Raw genomic sequence first — 21896 nt, forward strand, 5'->3', positions numbered from 1 at the left:
AGTCCTGGTGACTGTATTACTGCTAAAACTAAGTTGCATTTTAGTCAGAAGACTAGGACTATGGGATGCTGATTTTATAGCCGACATATTTTGAACGTTTGGCTCATTTTTCTCACATTTAGCTAATTTTTCTTTCATTTGAGACAAATTCATGTAAAACAGCATGTTATATTACCATAGTTATAATGTGTAAACATGAAAAATAAATCTAAATGTAAATGTTAAATCTAAATCTAAATGTTAATCGGTCGCCAAGTATAAAACTAAATGTTTGGAAATTATAGAAAGTGGGCTGGTCAGAGCCTGTCGATCACGAGGCCCGCCCACACTCCACACACCCCACCCTCCAAGGTCTTCTGCATCCTCAGTGTCTTCATCACTGACAAAAGTGAGCTGACATACAGCATGTTGAATCTACGTCTGAAGGCAGTTGTCCACACATTCCCTCGGCTGATGTCCAGCCCGTGACTCAGTCATTGTCGATCCCGCAATGTCTCGTTCTTTCCCCTCTCCTCACTCACCAAGCTGCAGTCGGTGGTGTGGGCGGAGCATTGTGATTGACAGGCGCTAACCTGCCTACTTTGCATAATATCTAAACATCTAACTTTACGCTCAGCGACGGATTTAACATTAAGATTTAGATATAAATTTACGGTTTTGATTTACATTTAACATTTAGATTTACATTTCACATTTAGATTTACATGTAACATTTAGATTTACATGTAACATTTAAATTTAAAAATTAGATTTAGATTTAACATCTACATTTAGATTTATTTTTCATGTGTACACATTTTTAACAATGATATAGAACAGTGTTTCTCAAATTGGGGAACGTGCACTTGAGATTGAGAGAGATTAAAAATTAACAAATGAAATAATTAAAAATATGGGGTCTTATAATGTTCATTTTTAGTCAGAAATGATAATCATAATAATGATGATGGGAGTTATCTTGATTAGAACATGAACTGAGATTTCGTCTTGGTCCCACACCAGGTGAGAGATTACCGGAAATGATGATAAAAAACAATTCTAAAGGCCACTAAATACTGTTTCATTCCACTTATTTACAAAATGATATTCTTTAAAATGTGTGTTATCACTCATTCATTCCATCATCAAGCGCTATAGTTGTTTTTTCACAGTAATCTAAGCAAAATGATGTAGTTGGACAAAATGAGATTCTTTAAAATGTGTGTTATCACTTGTTAATTCAATCATTATGCTATATAGTCATTTTTAAATAGTTTTCTATGAGCAAAATGATGTAGTTGGACAAAGGGGGTACGTGGATTCAGAAATAAGAGGAAGGAGGTGCTTGAGCCAAAAAGGTTTGAGAACCACTGATATAGAACATGCTGTTTTACATGAATTTTGTGTCTCAAATGAAAGAAAAAAATAGCTGAATGTGAGGAAAGTGAGTGACAGTAAATGTTCAAATAATGTCAGCTATGAAAAGTGACTGAGTTTTTACATTGGCACCTCATGTAAAACTAAATAAATAGTTACTAACAAAAATAACACTCCAATGAACACATTATTCCGATGGCATTTAAGGGTATAAATGGTAGTAAATGTGTTTAATAGACGTGAGGATTATAAGATTATAAAAGCTCCTGTGTGTAGTCAATGAATTACAGAAACACCGCCCCCCTCAGTTCACTGTGTGTAAGTGCAGGTGAGAGGTGACAGGTTGAGAGGACGGATCCGCTGCTGAAAGCTGTCAAAGCAAAGCCTCGGGACTCCAACAAATGCTCTCAGCCGCCCGTTTGCATCGTGTGGAGTGGAACACAGTGTACTGGTTGTGAAAGGGTCCCAGACTGAGCCTCATGGCGGAAACCCTGCTGTTGGTTAGCTCCTGTTAGCCAGCTGCTAGCTGGCTTGCTAAGTCACTATGTCGCAACCAAGTGTTTGGACACACTGAAGCTGTCTTTACTAGCACAACTGGAACAAAGTTTGACTCCAGAAGGAAAAGACACAAGGTAAATATGTGTAAAAGTGAACTCGGTGTGGGGAAAAGAAGGGAACAACAGTGTCGGCCAACTTATTGTTGACTGTGATTTGTTTGGAGCTAACAGTTAGCATTACAGTGGTAAACGGAGCCTAGCAGCATCACACCCATTAGTTCAAGTTGAACATAAATCCTTTTCACACTCTGGAACTGCGCATGCGCGACCTGGGAGGTCATAGGTCAGGGATATAAACGTAAACAAGCTCATTCACTCTATGGGAGCATGAGCTCAGCAGCAGTATGGAAGCAAGGCAGTCCCATCGCTTCCACACAGATTACAGGACAAAAACACCGACTACCTGAGGGCGGAATTCGGACTCTAGCCGGGAATGATGTGCACATATTCGAGCACTTTTATAAAACCGATGAGAGAAGCGGTATCAAACCTCAGACCTCTTCTGTTTCCACATTCCTCCGAAGCTTTTTACTTGTGATTATGTTTTTTTTTTTTTTTTTCTGTGTTTACCTTTACTATAGAGGGTTTTCACGGCGTGTCATCAACCCGGAAGTCGCCATTTTGGAGATAAAGTATCACATCTACAAACAGCACTCAGACAAGAAAATCCCAAATTTCGAGACGAAATGGTGAAGTATTGCCGTGTTTTTTACTTTGCCGATCGGTCAATGAGTGAGACACATTTGGAGTTTTATATTTATAATATATATATTATTATCAAAAATCATAACAAATCAGGGAGAACAATCTCACAGGTTATCAGAAGAAAGGAGGCTAGCAAAGTTAAACTAGGATCTACGAGGTGAAAATCTGGACAACATCCGAATATTGAAACAACACATCATCAGTAGGGTAAAAACTAACCTGCAGTGGTGAGAAGTGCAAAAGGATGATGAAGTAAACATGTGATTATCTTTTCCAGTATTTACATTGAGTGTGCGTAGATGTACATTTAAATTAAATAATATACATGTATGTACATTCACAGTTACAATTTAGTTCCAGGGTTATTTCACAGCAACAGGTCTGACACTCTTTGACTGTTTAGCGTTCATTAGAGTGACAGCCTGGGGGGAGAAACTGTTCTTCTGACGGGTTGTTTTGGCGTTGATATGAGTTATATTATTATCATCACACAAGAAAATTAATTAAGAGCTGCTGCAAGCAACAATTTACTTACCTGACAGGAAATGGGCCGAACAAATTTGAATGTTGTTGAGATTTTGGCCTCGTAGATCCTGGTTTAGCTTTGCTAGCCACAAGCGCCTCCTTTCCTCTGATAACTTGTGAGATTGTTCTCCCTGATTTGTTATGATTTTTGGCAATCTATAAAACTCCAGATGTGTCTCACTGTTTGACCAACTGGCACAGCCAAATACACGGCAATAGTTCACCATTTCATCTCGAAATTTGAGATTTTCTTGTCTGAGTGCTGTTTGTAGACCTGCTGCTTTATCTCCAAAATGGCGACTTTCGGGTTGACGCAATAGGTGACTTTTTGTAATTTTTTTAACAACTGTAATGTGTCTTTGAGTTTTTGAAAAGCGTTTATAAATAAAATATTATTATTATTGATGGGACAAACGAGATTTTCGAGTGTGAAAAGGACAGTATGAGTTCTCACTTTGAAAAGGTACATTTACGAGGTACACCATTCACTAACCAGGTCCATGATTATTTTTATTAAGCTATTATTTTAATTCAATTTACAAATTTGAAGGAAGTGCACAGAATGGACACTAAACATGCCAATAAGTGAAACAGCACTGTTTAGCTGATTGATCACTGTTTAAAAAGCAGGAAAAATCTGAATTTTCAGCTCGTGTGTAGCATTAGCAGCTAACTCAGTATTTCTGCCTTGGAGACTGATACCATGTTTCTGCAAAAAATCTGTCAAGGAATCAATGGTCTAACAATAAAAATGATCTAAATCTCTGTCAGACTCATCAGCCAATGCGAGTTTATCCCTGTTCACCATTGAACTCTCGCACGAGAACTGAACGAGTGTGTGAAAAGGCTTATTCAGTCTCCTGGCGCTTCCTGGCATGGTTGGGCTCAATTACATTTACGTTTTCAATCATCTATGTTCAATTATAATTCAAGTATGATTACAGTGACGAGCATTTTATTCGATTACAATTATTTTTTATCCTGAGAAAGTCAATTACATTTGCGCTCTCAATTACTAAAGCTCAATTAGAATTAATTACTGAGCCTGAAATGAATACCCAAATAATAAAAGTTAGCCTTCCTCCTGTGTTAGCTTTCTGTTAGCATCTCATATGATAATGGGTCCTAAATCAGCTGTAAAATACACTAAAAACAATATTTATCATCTAATATCCTATCTATTGGTTACCTTATTAGGCTTCCTAATCAATGAAAATATAGGTTTTAATATTTTTGGCATCTGGGCCCTTTTTTTCTGTCAGTATACACCTCGATTTAAAAAAAATAAATAAATAAATAAATTAATGGTAAATTGTGGGAAAGTTGATATGAAGCATATTTTAATAATTAACTACTTGTGTGTAGAACTGTACATGGAACTGTAACATGGTTCCCCAGTTTAAATTATAGTTAACAATTTTTGTAGAATTTCTGTGGCAATTACAATTACAAAGTCTATTATCTAAACTCAATTACAATTTAATTACGATTACAACAGCAACAGATTTTGTTTAAATTACAATAATAATGATGTCATAATTGTAAATAATTGTCAATTACACTATTACAATTGCGCTCAACCCTGCTTCCTGGTTTTCATTAGTTGGCACAGACAGCTTTAATACCACAGTCTCACACTGGTTTACATTCCCCAGTAAGTCATTACTGTGGTATGTGAACCAGCTGCAAACCAAAAATCAGGTGATGTGGAAACTTAAAACAAACTTTGTTCTCTCTACGTTGGCTACACCCATGCATGGTGGTAACTCATGATCAGTAGGTCATTCCATTGGTTTTATTGCATCACTTATGGTAAGTTTAGTTTGTGGCGTTTGCAAGAAGTCACTATTATGTTCTATTATGTTTTTGAAGCCATTTCTGGGCCAGATACCCAATATTTAACTTTTCTTTGTTTATTTAATGGCTGATTTTGTCAGATTCATTAAGGAAGTTGATGAACAAGAACAACAGAAAAACAATCTTAAATTGAGGAAAGAACTCCAGAATTTTTCAGAATCTTGCATTTTTTTTTTCAAATTATTCCACAGAATGTACCCAGATAAAATTTTTAAAATTGGCACCAAATCAAGGAAATGTAAAGAAAAATCTGTAACTTATTGCTTGAATATTGTAGGTTCCTGACATACTTTATAGATACATTTTATGCAGAAGCGCAAACTAAGGTACATTTATGTTGATATTGCTGGTTTTCCCGCGTGAAATCTGTGGCCCACTTGAGATTAAACTGGTCCGTTTTTGGCCCTTGAACTAAAATTAGTTTGACACCCCTGAATTAGACATATGGCCCATCCCACACTGACTACTGGGAACGTACCACTACACCTGCAGTGTTGGGGTTCTTCTCACTTAGGCATTTAGTGTCGTAAAATCTTTACAGTTTGAGTATTTTTTCTGATTTATTTCTTGTTCTTAATCTTGTGCATTTTAAACCTTAAACTAGAGTTGTGCATCTTCACTGGTCTCATGATTAGATTACAGTGCAGAATAATTTGTATCTTCCTCTATTTCCTACATTATTGCCCATGGTTACTTTTTCAACTTTGAATAGAAGCACTCAGATAAGTATGTCCATTCTTTATTATTTGGAAAATGCTTTAAAAATAATTTACATAAATGCATTTATGTTATATTTTAATTAGAAATAAATAGACTTTGTAGGGCTAGCCTTCATGTTGCTGTGAGAAATAATTCTATTCTCTAATCAAACTAAAGGTGCGTTTACACCGAATGCGACTGAAGTGACTAGATTACATTCAAAATCAATATAAATGATGCGACTTCAAGCGAACTCCCTTCAAGTGACCCGACTTGCATGATTCCGGCGACTACGTCCAAAATAGCATAAAAATAGCAATAAGAAAATAGCACCCCAGACGTTACGCTGTTGTATAATGAATAATAGTATAAAAAATAAATAAAGACAAAAGTGAATACTAACATTACATCAAACCTCTTAGTGGATTACTCATTGTTGTTCTGTTTAATAAAAGGAGATAAATAAATGTTATGAAACATTTAATGCCAAAACAAGGAATTAAATGAACACAAAATAAACAGTAAAGGCCTCGCCTTGTTACTGCACATATTATAAGCGTGAAAGTGTTCATCCTCATGAAAAAAATCATCAATCTTTCAACATAGCAGTGTATTACAGCTCTGCTGAAACATGTAATTTACTAAATTGAACGCTCGGTTTTGTATTGTCCCTGTGCAAGGTGAAAAGTTTTTATAAGTTGTTGAACGAGCTTCTAAGTTAGTTTTCTAATAAACTACCACATAATACCGAAGGCTCTGCAGAGCGATGAGCGTCTTTATAAACATTGTGCCTCCTGAAATACATTGATTAATTTCTACTCACTATTATTTTTGTCTACCACTCGCTGGTACTGTTTACCACTGGTTTTTATATATTTATTTTAATGTGTGAAGTTGGTACATTTTCAGGTAAAACTCATCGTTGGTCACAAGTAGGTCGAGTGAAAAATTAAAAGAGAAGTTTTCCATAATGTCTAACTAAATTAAAACTCTTCTTTGAATTCCTTTCAGTTTTTTCATAGAAGTTAAATCCCTAATCCTATGAATTGACAGTGTGTGGAGTGGACTTGTACATCTCCAGGGCTTATTTTTAGAACGTTCCTTATTCAGGTTTCTTTCCCTTCTGGACTCTCATAAAAATACACACAAGCCACTTAAGATTATTGTTTAGCCTGGACATGCTTGACCTCCTCACTCTGCTCTGCAGCGATGTCTGCTCTCAGCCTAAAGTTAGGAATTTGAAACGAGTGCCAGAGAATTTAGACTTGGATCATGAGGAGTATGCTTCTCTCACGGAAGTGCTTTGATGGTCATTACCATGGTGATTGAATAAATGTTGAACCAAGCAAGTAATCAGTCTATGTCAAACTTGCAGACCGGAAAGTAGCCATGGAGTTAAAAACAAGTTTCTGTGGAAGGCGTCTGTAAATAGTGTCATGTCCCTTGTGTGCATGCCAAGCGGAAAAAACATGTTTATTTAACATGATGACTTTCATATTTCCATTAACGTCTCACATTCAGGACTCCAAGTGTGCGTGTGTAGATTCACCCCTCTAGTTCTTCCAGCACTCACCCAAGGGTGTGTTTTTTTTTGCGTGTGTGGGGACTCAACCTAGTTGTTGCGATCATGCTGAGCAAGCTCATTTCCTCACTTCTCCCATGCCTCACATTTTCCGTCATCAAAAGCAGCAACCCTTAAACCCTTATTGGCAGCAGTCATCCACACAAACACACAACGCCTGCTTTAAATGCACCTTCAACCACCGCGACATGCTGCGTCATGCTGCCGCATTGGGCGTCAACAAGGGCCAGATGATAAGTGGTTTGGGGGGAAGGTAGTCTGAACCAGCATACCTGTGCAGCCATAACAGTAATTGAGACAGAAGGGTGTGAACTGGAGTTCAAATGAAAGAATGTTCCCACTTCACAGGTTCTAATGTTTGTTCTTTTTATTTTTAGATTTGATTGGCTTTGGCTTTTGTTCATATATCTGCCCTAGGGTAAAAAAGACAAACACATACCCAAGGCCAAACGTAACTGGTTTAATTTTTTCATTACAGGATATTGGCTCCCCAGTAGTGATAGAACGGTAATTTTTTTTTACGTGTATCGGCATTGACCGATGCGGGCTGCTGCGTTCGCCGATCCGCATTATTTACAGAGAATAGAAATATTTAGTACTTGTTCTTGTTCTACGTCACCTGTTTTGAGTATTTGTTAAATAGTTTTTACTCATTGTCATTCTACCTCACCTTTGTTAATTTCAGTAAATGTTCCTTTTTAAAAAAAAACTGAGAATCATTCCATTTGTTAGCGTCATTGAAAAATCCATATCCATCTATCCCTAGTCCCCAGACCACCCAAACAAAGACTTCACCATCTTATTCACTTTACGTGCTGGTACCTTTCCTGTTCAAGAATAAATGTCCTGTTAAAAGCCCATCATAAGGTTTTTTCCTTAAATAAAACAAAAGTTTGACATTGAACAATTAATTCATTGTGTTTTGTTTGTATTTTGTAATAGAAAACTATTTAAAATTCAACAAACTTCAAAATGTCTGCTCTGCTCAGTTTTAAACCATTCATGTCTGTTGGACCCTGTATTTTCTCTCTAATCAAGTTCATCTTCATCTTGGAAAGTTGCCTGTTTCATCTTAGTATAGAAAGTCCAAACTAAGAATAACCATTAATTTCTCTCATGGATATACTAGTAGCGTCGTCAGTGCTCTCTTCCATAACAAATTTAACTCAAATTTTAAACTTCAGCACATTAATTTTGTCATATTTCTTTTTATCCTTTACCACTGCTTTGTTTTAAACAAAGAGCCATTTCATGCTTATACCCATGGGAAAGTGTTTGGTGAAAACAAGATATGGAAACGGAAACAACATATTTTTCAAAAACTGCTACTATGCTTTCAGACAAGATGGGAGGTTTGTGGGATGGAGCACATTTAGGCTGATGCTCCTCTAGGTTTCCTACTCGGGTTTTCCTCAGATCTTCTTGTTTGCGTGCTTGATCATGAACTGCTGACCTTTTCAGACTGTACCTCACTTTGCTCAGATGGGCACAGCTTCTGCAGAATCTCATCACAATTACACGATTAGTGAGTATAGATACATAAGACGAAACATGGAATTCGGCCACATCCTGTAGTTATGTTTTTGGGATCTATTTAAGTACTAGCCCAGCTTCCTTTTTAGCTTAAAGAGTAACTAAACCTGAGGTTTAGGCTGACGTGTGTCAAGGCTGGAAATTAAAAAAAATTGCTTGGTTATGGGCGTGGCTTCTGGAGCAGTTATGATACGCCCAGTCTATCTATCTATCTATCTAACTATCTATGAAGCAAGGAATCTGTCTGTGTGTGTGTCTGTTCCTCAAATATCTCTGCAAATCAGGCTTAGATTGACCTGAGACTTTCAACATGGCTGCTGCTTGGCTCAAGAGTGTGCAGCGTCGGATTTGGTTGGACTGCAATGATACTGTTCATAAATTGTGTCTTAAATGACAGCTCAATGTTGACAGGTAGTCATGGTACAAAGAGCTTTTAAAAATGAGTAAGTGGGTCTAATATCCTTAAAATGTGACGTTAGAAGTCTTTTTATTGGTCAATTTCGAATGAACCAAAACTTCAGGAAATGCAAACAAAAATTCAGAAAACACAACCAAAACTTCAGGAAATGTAAACAAAATGTTAAGTTTCATGAGAACAAATTTTTGATTTGTCAATAAAACCAGAATTAAAAAAATATATAATGATAGCTTTGATTGAAAATTTTTTTTTTTTGAATCCATTTTTCGTTTGATTGCATAAGAAAAAGACACAAATTTCTCTCCATAGACGAGGAGCAATCAACAACACTACCTCATCATGCCCAAATACATTTGTTTTCAGCAGAAGAAAATACTTTTGGGTTTAGTTGGAACTTGGGACAAAGCAATTGTGAGCCAAATGTTATCTTTTTCTACACACTGGGAGTGATGTTGAAGCCACTTCTTCACCTGATTTGGTAAACGTCATCATACGGCCACATTTTTCAGTCACAGTTGGGAAGTTCCCGTACTTACATTCCACATGAGGATTGTCTGCAATGCTAATCAGAGCCTGTTTTCTCACAGATGGCTGTGTCGGTGCGAGGCCTTTACTTTGTGATGACCTTGTTTCTGGGCAGCTTCTTTGGAAGCGTCTTCATGTTGGGCCCAGTTTTGCCGCTCATGCTGCTGTCACCTGCGTGGTATCGCTGGATCACCGATCGAATCGTAGCTACCTGGCTCACCCTCCCTGTGGTGCGTACATCCGCTTAGCTTTTAATTAGCCTACTTCTTTGTGTCGCAGGTGGACTCAAGTTACTTACGTTGGAGATGAGGATTAGTCCCTGTTTAATCAGATTTTGATTAATCAGTAGTACACATCTCGTGTTTGGTGACCACTTGAACTAATTCTCTTGTTGGTTTTCCACGGCATCTTCTCAGTCCCACTGCTCCCTCTCTGATTTGTTTTTAAATCCATCTTTTTCTTTCTGCTTTCCATACACTTTCCCACCCCCCTTCAATTCACTCCTACCTTTTTTTCTTCTTCCAATTCAAACTTATTCTTCTTCTTCGCCCGTCCTTCATCACCTCCTTCTCTTCTGTAGTCCTTGCTGGAGTTGGTGTTTGGGGTCAAAGTGGTGATAACGGGTGATGGATTTGTTCCTGGGGAGCGAAGTGTGATCATCATGAACCACCGTACCCGCCTGGACTGGATGTTCCTTTGGTGTTGTCTGCTCAGGTACAGCTACCTGCGTCTGGAAAAGATCTGCCTCAAGGCCGGACTCAAAGCTGTGCCCGGCTTTGGTGGGTATGCAGCGAGGGAGCTGTGTGACGCGCAATGTTACAGCCAGTGCAATTATTGCTACCCCTCGCTCAAAGTACATAACCACATAGAATTGCACACACATTTATGTATGTGTATACATATGAATATACTGTATATATATAATATTAAAGCAAAACTAAGTTTCTTGCGCTTAGTGCTCCCCCTAAAGGTTTCTTTTGGTTATGTCACTGTCGTAAAAACTCTGCACCCCCCAAGGCAGCAGCTCCTTCCTTCCACTACAGTGAGTGAGACGGGCAGTGGGAGGCTTCCTAAACATACTGGGGGAACATTAAAGCTGTTACCTTCTTGAATAAGCATATACATTTTAAGTGAACTCATCCTTTAGTAACTCTGTAAGTTGACCATTTATACCGTAAAAGCGGGGCTGTTAATAAGTGAAGTGATCAGCCAGTGGTCTCCCCTGTCACCCTGCTGTGCAGACACACACACACAATTTCCTGGTAATGATGTCACTGGAGCGATGAAGTGATGGAGTGACCAAAAAGCACCACTGTGTTCAAGCAACTCATCATGGGCTATTGAAATGACTGCAGTCGCTACAGTTGCGTTATACATGTATCGCGATGTGTTACAGCGCAATTGTCATATTGATCCAAAAAATGTCAAAAATCAATGTAATTGAGCTAACATATGCATAGCTCATAAACGGCCGGTCACTAGGTCACACCTTAATGCATGTTGGCTTGGAAGATGGTTGTTCATTATTTTCATAAAACATACTGGGCACTTTCATAGATGAAGGTGATGACTTTTTTTTTTTTTTTTTTAAGGATTTAAGAACTTAATAGAATCAGAATCTATTGTAGAAGCAAAAGTTAAACTTTTTTGAAAAATTAAATTTGACAGTTTTGATAAACATACCACTTGTTTTTGATGTTGGTATCTGAATTACAGTTAGTTACCATTTACTGGTTTTTGCAAGTTTAAAAATGTGTAATTATTGATATCCCAATATATATTAAATTGTTTGGTATCGCGATTTATCGTGACAGACAAATCGTGAATTATATCGTCAGATTCATGGAAATGCACTCCTATTATACATATGTAAATGGTATTTTCATCAAAGAAAAATCTTATATTGAGGAGATGTGTGTGTGTATTTATATATATATATATATATATATATATATATAGAGGAAACATGAAAACGGGATCCTCAATAAAATGTTTTTCTTTCACAAAATACCTTAAAAGGACAGAAAGGCCAAATAATTTAGCAGCAACATAGCATTTTAGCGAAGCAATTAGCAGCTCCCTGGACTAGAGTTTGACACCTTTTGTCAATGGTGAAGGTAAGATAAACCCTTTACTCAGATACACTCAAACCAACAGCTAATTAGAAGTAAAGACAGGTTTCACCTTTTCTAATTAACTTTTCCACATGATAAGCTAGATCCTGCAGAGGCTGCATAGAAAGGTCGACACAAAGCAACAATCACAGACCGGTTCACTTTAGCATCAATTTAGCGACTCCAATTAACCCGTCAGACTGTCAGAGGAAATCACACATGCTCGTAGAGGAACGGGGCCAGCAAAGCTTCAACTGACTTCTGTGCTGTGAGGCAGCAAAGTTACATTTTAATACCCAACAACTTTGTCTGGCATGTTTTTAGTTTATGGCAGTGAAGCAAGGGAAGTATAAACAGATATCGGATAAACAGGAAATTGCAAATAAAGTTTGATCCAATACTAAACACGTTTATAGGACAAGATTCTACTTAAATGGATTAGATTATGTGTCAAAGGCCAATCTGGCCCTTTAGAGCAGTGGTTCTCAAACTTTCTTGGCTCAAGTACCCCCTTTTTCTTATTTCTGAATCCAAGAACTGCCTTTGTCCGACTCCAACATTTTGCTTATAGAAAACTATTTAAAAATGACTATAGATCATAATGATGGAATTAACAAGTGATAGCACACATTTTAAAGAATCTGGTTTTGTAAATAAGTGGAAAGAAACAGTGTTTAGTGCAGTGGTTCCCAACCATTTTTGGATCGTGACCCCATTTTGATATCAAGAATTTCTGTTGACCCCAAAAGGCTTTTTTTTATTGAATTAGTTTTTGCTCAGAAATGTTTTTTAACTGCATTTTAATTTAACTAGATTTCTATTTCACAAAGTAAAAGTATATATATAAAAAAACAGTTTAAGATTGTGTGTTGTTTTCATTTAAAAAAAGAAATCTAATTTCAAAAATCTATTTTATTTTTTCAGAAATTTCAGGCAACTCCATTTAAACTCCAGGCGACCCCACATGGGGTCCTGATCCCAAGGTTGAAAAACGCTGATTTAGTGGCTCCCTAATAGATTGATCTCTATAGTTTTTTTCATTTAGACTGTTATTTTCCACTCTCTCTCTCTCTCAAGCTTCCCCTGTAGTGCCGTTGCGTACCCCCATTTGAGAAACACTGCTTTAGATCATCTAATCCAGCCCCTGCAAATACACAAATTCAATAAAACTCCACAATCACTCACATTTTTCCATGCTTTTATCACACAATGCCAGTTCATTTTATTCGCAAATTGTTAAAAGAACTGTCAAAATTTCAAAAATCCTGCATTCATCCTTAAAATATTTCACACAATTTTCCCAAATTAAATAATAATTAGCCACAAAATGAAGGAAGATTATTTATTGCTTAGATAATGTCAGTGCCTTAATACTTTACTTATCATTCATAGGTGGAAATGCTAACTAAGGCACATTAATGTTAGAATTGCTTGGTTTTCCTGCCTTTAATCAGTGGCCCGTGTCAGATCAAACTCCTTCTGAACTAAAACAAGTCTAATATAGTCTGAATTAAATATACAGCAGCATGGCCAACCAGCAGTCTGGGGACCACATATGGCCCTCGGTCTAATTTTGTGCGGCCCCCCCAAAACAAATCCCCAAAAATACACAACACGACAGCAAAGACAGACACAACAACCCCCCCACACAACACAAAAAACACCACCACCACATTATAGAATATCTCCAAAGACAAACTGTGAACATAATTACACAACAAAATGACAGGAAAATACAGAAAACAACCACAAAAAAAACTACAGAAAGTTACCCCAAAAACACACACATTGACAACATAAATGCAGAAAAACACACAATGATTCCAAAAACATACAAAATGAGTACAAACTGACAACAAAACCACAGACAAAGACCCCTTCCCTTTAGATGAATAATTATTCTAAATGTTAATGATGTGGCCCTAGGATCAGATACAATCACACTTTTGTCAACTCCACTGTGAGAGTTGTCCATCCCTGTCGTACAGTCTCTAAATAGGGAGCTGTTTTTCCATGTACCGCTAACGGTGTATATTGTTTATGTTTAACTTTATCTCCTGCTCTAGGATGGGCCATGCAGGTGGCTTGCTTTGTCTTCATTCAGCGTCGGTGGGAAGAGGACAAGAAGCACTTGGAGAACATGCTGGACTACTTCTGTGACATCAGAGAGCCTCTGCAGCTGCTCCTGTTCCCAGAGGGCACGGATCTGACTGGTGAGAAGAACAACAACACTGGGCTCTGTCCATTTTTTCACATGAGTTGCACCCACAACTTCTACTCAGAGTTCAATGTTGTCCTGCACCTGTTCACACCTTTGGACGAACACTGTTATGCAAACACAATGTCAGAGTGTTAAGACCCAACCAAAGCCCTCAAACACACACACATACAGTGCTGAGTCTTTTCTGTCAGAATGCTATGATCTTCCTGTACTAGCTGCAGTGACACACAGGCCTAAAGCCTGTTCAGATCACAATAAAGCCAGTCTAAGTCCTGAGTATCTTTGCTAACGTCACTGCTGGGTTTGTAATATGATGTAATGAGCGATCCACTGTGGGTACACCACAATGACTCCACAGGCTTAAATATGTCTTTACATTAGTGTTTAGGATTGTATTTCCATGTGTCATTTGTTTAACTTTTTAAACGGCAGAGGAGTAACTCGATGCTTGAAACATGCATTCCACTGTGTCTCATTGAAGTGGCAAGTACGCAGAATTCTCTGTAAAGGATCAAGCTCAGGATGCACATAAGCTCGAGCTATTTCCACGCACACTTTTGAAGCTTATGGAACGTGTTTCAATTAAATTCAAATTGAAAAGACTAACAAGTATAGTCCAGCAGCAGTGTGTCTGAATTAGCTGCTTGTTACATAATATGACCAATGAGCTGCGACATAGTTTAGATGTTCCTGTCACTAGTTTCTGGGGAATGTTTGGTTAATAATCAGTCATATTTCCTGTGTTTATATTTCCCTAAAAAAAAAAGTTTTAATCTTTGCGTAGGTTCGCCCACATCTACTGTTATTCATTATGTGATAACTTTTTAAACTGTGTGGAGGTTTGTGAGGTATTCTCCACTGTGCGGATTCCTTGGCTTTACAATGTTATATGTAGAAAAAGGCATGTAGGGCAGGAAAACACTGTTAATGTAAATGAAGCTGGATTTTAAAGGCAGTCTGTAAAGAGGTTTATTAACTGTGATATCTAATTTATACACATACATGAACATATCCTGACATGTTTGCTTTGATGTTTCCTCTGAAGTTTCCTTTGAAGTTGACAGTCGAAACATGTTGGGAGATTAAGGTGGATTTCCTAAGAAACAGTTTTCTGAATAAATGAAACCTTAATATATTATTCAAAAATAATCTTGCTGGAATTATTAAGCAGAGGTCAAGGAAACGTCAAAGGAAACATCAAAGCAATCAGCAGACGCCCCTGACGAAGACTGGCAGTTGACAGTTGAAAAAAATGTCAGGAGATCAAGGTGGATTTCCTGAGGAACAGTTTTCTGAATAAAGGAAACCATTATATATTATTCAAAAATAATCTTATTGGAATTATTAAGTAGAAGTCAAGGAAACTTCAAAGGAAACATCAAAAGCAATCAGCTTTGATGCTTCGTCCCTGACTAAGACTGGCAGTTGACAGTCGAAAAAGATGTTTGGAGATCAAGGTGGATTTCCTTAGGAACAATTGTTTGAATAAATCAAACTTTAACATATTAAGGAATGTATTGTTATTGTTGTTGTTGTTGTGTGCGTGTGTGTGTGTCATGCAGAAAATACCAGAACACGTAGTGATGCGTTCGCTGCACAGAACAGCCTACCCAAGCTAGAATACGTGCTCCACCCCCGCACCACCGGCTTCACCTTCATTGTGGACAAACTGCGAAAAGGTCAGGTTTGAACCCCAGCCACAGCTTCTTAAATATTTCATGATCTGCTTACAAAGACATCAGTAACAGTAACACAATCTGACGATACACTATGATTCACGATTTGCATGCCACGATACGATATATCCCGATTCTAAACAATACAATGTACTGTGCATCGCGATGTATCACAATATCAGTAATAACAAATGTCACCTTTACGAGTACAAAATGGTATGAAATACAATGTATGATTTATAAAGTGTTTTTTTTTTAACTTAGTAAATAGTAAAAAAAACTAGTAAATAGTAATTTACTGTAATTCAAGTACTAATATCAAAAACAAAGTGCTATGTTCACGAAACTGTCAAATTACATTTTTCAAAAAACTTTTGCTTCTACAACAGATTCTGATTCTGTTAAAGTTCATACATTCTTCATAAAAAGTAACCACATACATCTATAAAAGTGCCTAATGTGTTTTATTAAAATCAAATGAAGCTAAATAAAGCTAAAATGCATTAAAAAGAGAGGGAGTTTAACGAGATCTGATGTTGTTCCCTGACTCCTAGTGACCGGGCGTTTACGTGCTATGCATATGTTAGCGCAATTAAATGAGTTTTCATTAAAAAGCATGATTAAAAAATGTATTTGAATTGATATGATAATCGCTCGTTGAAATATCACGATATATTGCCAAATGTATACACCCTTAGCAACTGTATGTTCAGTCATAGCTGATGGGGAGGCACTAACTGAAATTAAAAGCATGGCTAGAAGCCGACCATCACAGTTGATGCGGTTCCCCAGGAAACCAAATCCCGCTGCCATGCCTCCACTTATTCCACTGACGCTGTTGGTCGAACAGGGATCATTTGTGTAATTCCTCAAAGTCTCGGGCCAGCGCTTCATCCGACGGCTCCTCCCCTGATGTTCTCATGTTCCTGTATGAGCTAATTCTGGCGGTCCTCCAAACGTTTTGAATGGCACCTCTGGCCCTGGACTCTCACCCTCTCCTCCCCCGGATGCTGAGCTTGGCACTAACTCTCCCAGCAGGTGTTTTAATCAGTGTGGTATCATCGCACGGAGCTTATTCTGTGCACGTTGCCTCACAGACGACATGTGGACATTTTACAAGAGTTGTGGTCAATTACATTTTTTAATTACAATTACGTCTTCAATTTGTCACGTTAAATTACAATTCAATTACGATGACTGGTATTTTTTTCCAATTAAAATTACTATAATTTTTTTCCTGAAAGTCAATTACAATTACCTCCTCAATTACTAAAGTTCAATTACAACTAATCACAATTAGTGAGACTTCAATAAATAGGCCCATAGAGTGTAACCTTCCTCTTGTGTTAGCTTTCTGTTAGCATCTCTTATGTTAACGGGTCAGTTTCACCCCTGTCTTAAATCAGCTGTAAAATACACTGAAAAATTATCTACCATCTAATTACTTTTTTTAATTTTTTGAATGCCTTGTTAGGCTTCCTAATCAATGAAAATATTGGTATTAATATTTTTGGTGTGGGCTTCTGAGCCAGTAGATTTAAATTCAAGTGACAGATAAACTTGATATGAAACAAATTTTAATAATTGTTAACCACGTACAGTATGTGTAAGCCATAGAACTGTGACATTGTTCCCCAGGTTTGTGATTAATTAGTATGTAATTGACAGTTTTTATAGAATTTCCATTCAAATTACTAAGTAATTTATCTGAACTCGATTGCAATATCAACATTTTTTTCAATCATATTTATGTCATAGTTGTTATCATGGTCGGGGTCAATTACAATTGTAATTGTGCAATTGATAATTTATTAGTTTTTTATTAATTTCTCAAATCTGTTGCTGTCGTAATCATAATTAAATTGCAATTTAGTTTTAATTGTGATTAATTGTAATTGAAGTTTAGTAATTGATAATGCCATTGTAATTAACTTTCTGATGATTAAAAAAAATGCTGGTGACTGTAATCATAATCGAAAACAAAATTGTAACTGAAAATTTTGATTGACCCCAACCCTGATTGTAATTGATTATCAAATAAGTAATTGCAATTGCCATTTTCTTTCCGTCTTGTGTTTTGTTTTCTTGTTTCACTTCTTTTAACGGAACTTGATTTTTTCTTTATTTATATCATTTTTTCAGGCGATAACTTGGATGCCGTCCATGACATTACAGTGGCGTACCCTAAGAACATCCCTCAGACAGAACGCCACCTGATCCTGGGCCTTTTCCCACGCGAGATCCACTTCCACGTCCGCCGCTACCCTGTGTCTGCGCTCCCCGTCCCCTCCTCAGAGCTAGAACCCTGGTGCCGACAGCGCTGGGCCGAGAAGGAGGTCCGTCTGCGGGACTTTTACTCCAGCCAGCCGCGCGGCTTCGAGAGGGAGGGCGTCGCCAGAGTGCCGCCGTGTAAGTCCGAGCTACGGGTGGCGCTGATCAAAGCCGCCTCACTTATTTACTGGACCAGCTTCATCTCCCTGTGCTTCACCGGCCTGTGGCTCTGGGCCCCGTTCAGGCTGTACTTCCTGGTGGTGGTGGGCGTGTTTGTAGTCCAACAGAAGCTGGTCGGAGGGCTGGAGCTGGCGGAGTTGGCCTGCCATCGATACTGGAAGTCCATGACTTCTGATATGAGTGAGAAGAAGAACAAGATGCTCGATGGGAAGATACAATGAAGAATGGAGCAACAAATGGCACTAAGGTTTACTTTAGGACTCCCTGCCTGAGACACAGTAACGTGTGCATCTCTGATGGTATGCATGTTTTACATTAGTATGTTAAGTTTGTTCAGACAAGGTTTTTCAGAACTTAACATACTGTTCAAAAAAAGACCACAGAATGAATCTTTCTGGAACTAGAAAGAAAAGCTGAATGTATCAGTACATTGATCTGCTTTAGGTTAGAAAAAAAACCTCATCACCCGTGAGGATTCTCCTGCCATTGGTTTATCTCCCTTCTTTTATCCCGTTGATCCAGCTGCTGTTTTGCAAATGGACGTTCCAAAGCCAAGAATTATTTTTTTAGGCGTTGTTGTTGTTGTTATCCTTTTTGATCTGTGCTTGACCCAGTTTTCATGCAATGTTGCGTCGTACTTCTTTGTGTCACACATGGAGCTGAGCCATAGACAGAATGTCAACAGGAAGGACTCATTTGGAAACTTTTAATCACTGTGTCCATCAAGGGAGGAATGCACATGTATTTGTGTACACTTATTTTTTTTATATATATATACAAAATAGGGAATTTGTTTTTCCCAGTTAGTCTTTAAACATAGATATGTGTTTATTACTATTGTTTATTAATCTTGTTTGTTTTAGTTGACTTTTGCACAAAAAGGCCAAAGGTTAAAAAAAAGTTGAATTGTTGTAAAGACGTAAATAAGCATACAGTTTACTGTGTTGTTAGGAAAAAGAAAGAAAGAAAAGCTTGGATTATTTAGAGGAAAAAATGTTATTGCTAAAAAAGAAGTGGTTATGTCAGATTGTTGGTGGGTTGAGCAGATTAGCTTTGTGCCCTTTCAGGGAGTGAAGGGCAGGATGTGGCTGGTGCTGGTGCTGTGGTGGTGCTGGGGGTGGAAGAATGTCCTGTTGGGACAACATTACCCCTCCATGTGCACTGGGTGGCACAGACAACCAGACTTGGAGTGGAAAACTGGCCCTGAATTCAAGCTAATCCAAAAAAAATCCTGGTAATGCCCGCCTCTAAAGGCCTGGCATTGATGTTACTGCTGAACCTAATTAGCAGGTGACAGCTGAAAAAGCTTCTCCAATTGTGCCAAAAAAGGTCCGAAATTAACAAGAGGCTGAAGCCGAGCTTCAACTTCTCTCATGATGCGTTTAAATCAAATTATAACTTGGATACGAGGAGCTGAAGCAGGTTTTTGTTTGTAACACTGTGCAGTGTTTTATTCTGTGACCATTAGCCACACATCAGAGTCCAACTCCTTTTCAGCTTGATGTGTATTCTAATGTATGTGGTCGTTTAGCCATCGCTCTACATTGTGTCTGCAATCAAAGTCAAAGCACCTGAAACACACAAACCTCTGAAACATTTGCCTGTAAGGTGTTGTTTTGTGTTGCTGCTTTGACCACTACTCGCCAATGCTGGATCCCTTTAAGTCCTCAGGAAAAAAACAAAAAAAAAACAAGTGCAACCTGTTGCCAATCATTATCCTAAACAAAGGTAAAGTAAATAAATATACTATACCAATGTTCTGCTGTCTCTCTTTTTTTTGTTTTGCTTTCCTGCTGAAGGTAGTGGCTCATGTCCTTTGGTTTAGAGCAGGGTTGGGCTTAATTACATTGATTATTCATGTTCAATTACAAGTCAATTACAATTACTTTGCCCTGATTACTTTACTTTTCAAATCACAAATAAGATTGCTATTATTTTTTTCCCCCTGGAAGTCAATTACAATGACATTCTCAATTACTAAAGTTCAGTTACAATTAATCACAATTACTGAGCATTTAATAATAATAATAAAAAGGCTATAAAATGTAATCTTCCTCTTGTGTTAGCTTTCTGTTTGCGTCTCTTATAATAATGTACAGTGTCAAACTCGAGGCTCAGGGGCAAAATCCGGCCCTTCAGAGCATTTGATTTGGCCCACAGGAGAAAGTGAAAACAAAATAATTCATTTGTAAATTGTTGTTGAAAGAACTTTACATTTTTCCAAAATCCTGTATTTTCTCCACAAAATCTCCCTAAATAAAAAAATTGGTCAAAAAAACAACTTATTGAAATATTTCCAAAAAAAGTAGGTATAGAGTTTGTCTCTGTATTATGAAATGAGTGCATACAAATCCCACTGTTTTGGAACCACTGGCTTATAGATATTGATGATGTCGTCCATAATTACTCATTACTAAACTAATGTTGAAGTTGTTCGATTTCTCACCTAAAACCCTGGAACACATGTGGGCCACCATGTCTTAAATCAACTGTAAAATAAACTAAAAATATAATATTTGTTTCTTATCTCTTGGTTACCTTATTAGGCTTCTTTATCCATTAAAATATTGGTGTTAATATTTTTGGTGTGATTGAGTCTTTTTTCTGTTCCTTTTTTTTAATGGTAAAATGATCAAGAGAACTATTGTTGTAATTAATCGTATATAATTATCAATTATGCGATTATAATTATAATTGACCCCAACCCTAGTTAAGAGCCATTTTTACATCACACAACCATAGCTAACCTCATGACGCCATACATCATTTTTTATAAGTATATTTCTCTCTATATGGGACATTTATTTACACTGTTACTTTAATCACTGCTTTTATTTCCCTGCAGTGTAAAAATCAACAAGATCACAGTGAATGAATCAACAAGACCTTGACTGCTCTAATTATACGACACACACACACCTTCAACACATTCTAGTCTACCACAGACAACCAAAAAGGTCATGAGCTGTGAAGGTGAAGTGCTGTCATAGTAACTAATGTTGACTCCCCTTTGTCTCCTAGCAACGGGATGTGGAGTGATGTCAATGGAAAGCTTGCTATTTTCTCCTGGTGACAGTGATGTCATGCCTCTGTGTGCATATGATTTCTATATTTTACATCTTTGAGAGGGTGGTTCAATGCTGACATTTGCATTTTAGAAAAGAGAAAATGTGAGAATGAACTAAAATAACAGTTTCTGTTGCTTTTTTTTTTTTTTTTTTAGACACCTGAAGATGCAGGTAAACCAACCCTTCGTACGCACACATGCTGATTGATGTCTGTCTAATTCCTTATGGGCTAACGGGATCACTAAGGATTAGCAATTACCCTTACCTTCCTCACTGTTGGAAGCAAGTTACTGAATGATAAAATAGCACAAAGTGTTCTCTGGAGAGGTGCTTTCTCGCCTGTGGTCCCGTCAGCCATTTAAATGGCACCACAGACTTGATGTTTCCCCTCAGACCACAGATGTCTGTCTACACATCACCCAAAAGAGCAGAAGTAGCAGCAGCGTGTGTGTGATCATAGCATTAAATGAGGTGTAGTGAGCAGATCTCAGTCAGAGAGGCTGTATTTGCTGCTATGTGGTGGTGGTGACACACACTGACACACTAACAAAGACCCTCCAACAGGATCAGAGCTATAAATAACCACAGCAGCAGTGGAATTATTAGTGG

At 37.6% G+C, this 21896-nt stretch overlaps 1 protein-coding gene across 5 annotated transcripts; it reads left to right on the plus strand.

Annotated features, from left to right (window-relative positions):
- The first annotated feature begins 1669 nt into the window (after positions 1-1669).
- On the plus strand, positions 1670-19975 carry lclat1 (lysocardiolipin acyltransferase 1). 5 transcript variants are annotated; one of them, XM_028437745.1, is made up of 6 exons: positions 1670-1988; positions 9820-9987; positions 10338-10536; positions 13938-14084; positions 15655-15771; positions 17911-19975. In XM_028437745.1, exons 2-6 carry the CDS (start codon positions 9820-9822, stop codon positions 18438-18440), a joined length of 1161 nt encoding a protein of 386 aa, XP_028293546.1. In that variant the 5' UTR covers positions 1670-1988; the 3' UTR covers positions 18441-19975. The 5 variants fall into 5 exon arrangements, with proteins under 5 accessions (XP_028293546.1, XP_028293547.1, XP_028293548.1 ...); XM_028437746.1 differs by lacking the exon at positions 9820-9987; XM_028437747.1 differs by lacking the exons at positions 9820-9987; positions 10338-10536.
- The last annotated feature ends 1921 nt before the right edge of the window (positions 19976-21896 follow it).

Source organism: Gouania willdenowi, chromosome 22 (genome assembly GCF_900634775.1).
Source record: "Gouania willdenowi chromosome 22, fGouWil2.1, whole genome shotgun sequence".
Taxonomy (NCBI): domain Eukaryota; kingdom Metazoa; phylum Chordata; class Actinopteri; order Blenniiformes; family Gobiesocidae; genus Gouania; species Gouania willdenowi.

Excerpts from the sequence above, each read along its gene's own strand:
- lclat1 (XM_028437745.1), top strand. The coding sequence starts at position 9,820 with ATGGCTGTGTCGGTGCGAGGCCTTTACTTTGTGATGACCTTGTTTCTG. Across the intron at positions 14,085-15,654 it reads AGAGGGCACGGATCTGACTG|AAAATACCAGAACACGTAGT; the intron begins GTGAGAAGAACA and ends TGTGTCATGCAG. Across the intron at positions 15,772-17,910 it reads TGTGGACAAACTGCGAAAAG|GCGATAACTTGGATGCCGTC; the intron begins GTCAGGTTTGAA and ends TCATTTTTTCAG.